General features: G+C 60.7%; 1 protein-coding gene across 1 annotated transcript; it reads left to right on the top strand.

Annotated features, from left to right (window-relative positions):
- Positions 1-225: 225 nt before the first annotated feature.
- Positions 226-1,278, top strand: IER5L (immediate early response 5 like). The gene has a single exon (XM_082263461.1). It carries the CDS (start codon positions 267-269, stop codon positions 1,245-1,247), a length of 981 nt encoding a protein of 326 aa, XP_082119587.1. The 5' UTR covers positions 226-266; the 3' UTR covers positions 1,248-1,278.
- The last annotated feature ends 254 nt before the right edge of the window (positions 1,279-1,532 follow it).

Below are 1,532 nucleotides of genomic sequence, written 5' to 3'. Positions count from 1 at the left end.
TTCTATTGGCCGGGCGAGCCCTAGCTGGGCTGGCGCTGTCTATCCATCAAGGTTAAGCGGCGCGGGTGATTGGCTGGGCGCGGATGGGGCGGGAGCAGGCTGTCCGTATATAAAAGTGAAGGGAGCCCAGGAGAAGCAGCACAAGCTTTGTATAGCAGTGCGGAGAGTTGTATGAGAGGAGATCCAGGGGGGAAGAGCCGCTCGCTGTGAGTGTGGTATCGGAGACAGGCAGCTCCTCTTCCCCTGGAGCCACCCACCCTGGCAGGATGGAGTGCGCCCTGGACGCGCAGAGCCTCATCAGCCTATCCCTGCGGAAGATCCACACTTCCCGCACCCAGCGGGGCGGCATCAAGCTGCATAAGAACCTGCTGGTCTCCTACGTGCTCCGCAACGCCCGGCAGCTCTACCTGAGCGAGCGCTACGCCGAGCTCTACCGGCAGCAGCACCCGCCGCACCCGCAGCAGCCCATGGAGTGCGGCCCGGAGCTGCTGGAGGAGATCCCGGAGCTGAGCCCCCTCCAGATCCCCGAGGAAGGAGAGGACGAGATGCACCACCAGCTGCCCCGGATCCACACCGAGCTCCTGGAACCGGGACTGGACGAACCTCTGGAGCTGCCGCCGTGCGCCCACACTCCGCACCCAGCCAAGGAGCTGCTCCACCCGGCCGGTACCTTCTACCCCCGGGGCTGCTGCCAGCAGCAGGAGGAAGGCGGCATCGGACCGGCACACTGCAGCCAGACCACCGTGCTGGACTTGGACACTCACGTTGTCACCACGGTGGAGAACGGATACCTCCACCAGGACTGCTGCGCTTCTCAGTGCCCGTGCCAAGGCGCACCGTCCCCCGCGCTCCCCTCTGCGGCCGCCGCCACCGCCGCCCCTTCGCCTTCCCCGCTGCCGGCTAAGCGCCGGTACCCCCCGTCCGGTTACAGCTACAGCTGCTCGGTGGCCGAGGAGGAGGAGGACGAGCTGGAGCCCCACTTTGTGCCCTGTAAGAGGGGCAGATACGAGGACTACTGCCCGCAGCTGGCACCCCCTGAACACTCTCAGCACCACCACCACCCGCCGCAGCCGCAGCACCCCGCCGACTCCTCCAACATCTCCAACCTCATCTCTATCTTCGGCTCGGGCTTCACCGGACTCATGGGCAGGCAGGCGGACTCTGAGCAGAGCCTCAACGGGCACTTGTGTGGCAAGCAGGCGCTGGCCAGCCTGGGCGCCTGGACTCGGGCCATCGTGGCTTTCTAGCAGAGTGGGACCCCCCCCTCTTTGGCATGGGGGGTTGATTAAAGGGGGGTGGGGGGTCTTCTCCTGTGTTTTTATTATTTTATTTTTTTTTTGAAGAGCACTGAATTCAGGACTTGTACATAGAAAATTTGTTTTATAGAGACTGTACAGTAAAATATCTTGGACTTTATTTTTGCAAAGAAAGAAGAGCACCTATTTAATTTTTCTTTTTTGTTTTTCTATTTTATTATTTTCTTTCTAAAAGTGGTCAGTTATTGGTGTCACCCAAGGCAGAGGCTGCAGACA

The sequence above is a fragment of the Pelophylax lessonae genome (assembly GCF_965119305.1).
Source record: "Pelophylax lessonae genome assembly, chromosome: 7".
Taxonomy (NCBI): Eukaryota; Metazoa; Chordata; class Amphibia; order Anura; family Ranidae; genus Pelophylax; species Pelophylax lessonae.
This window is presented reverse-complemented; position numbering and strand designations above follow the sequence as displayed.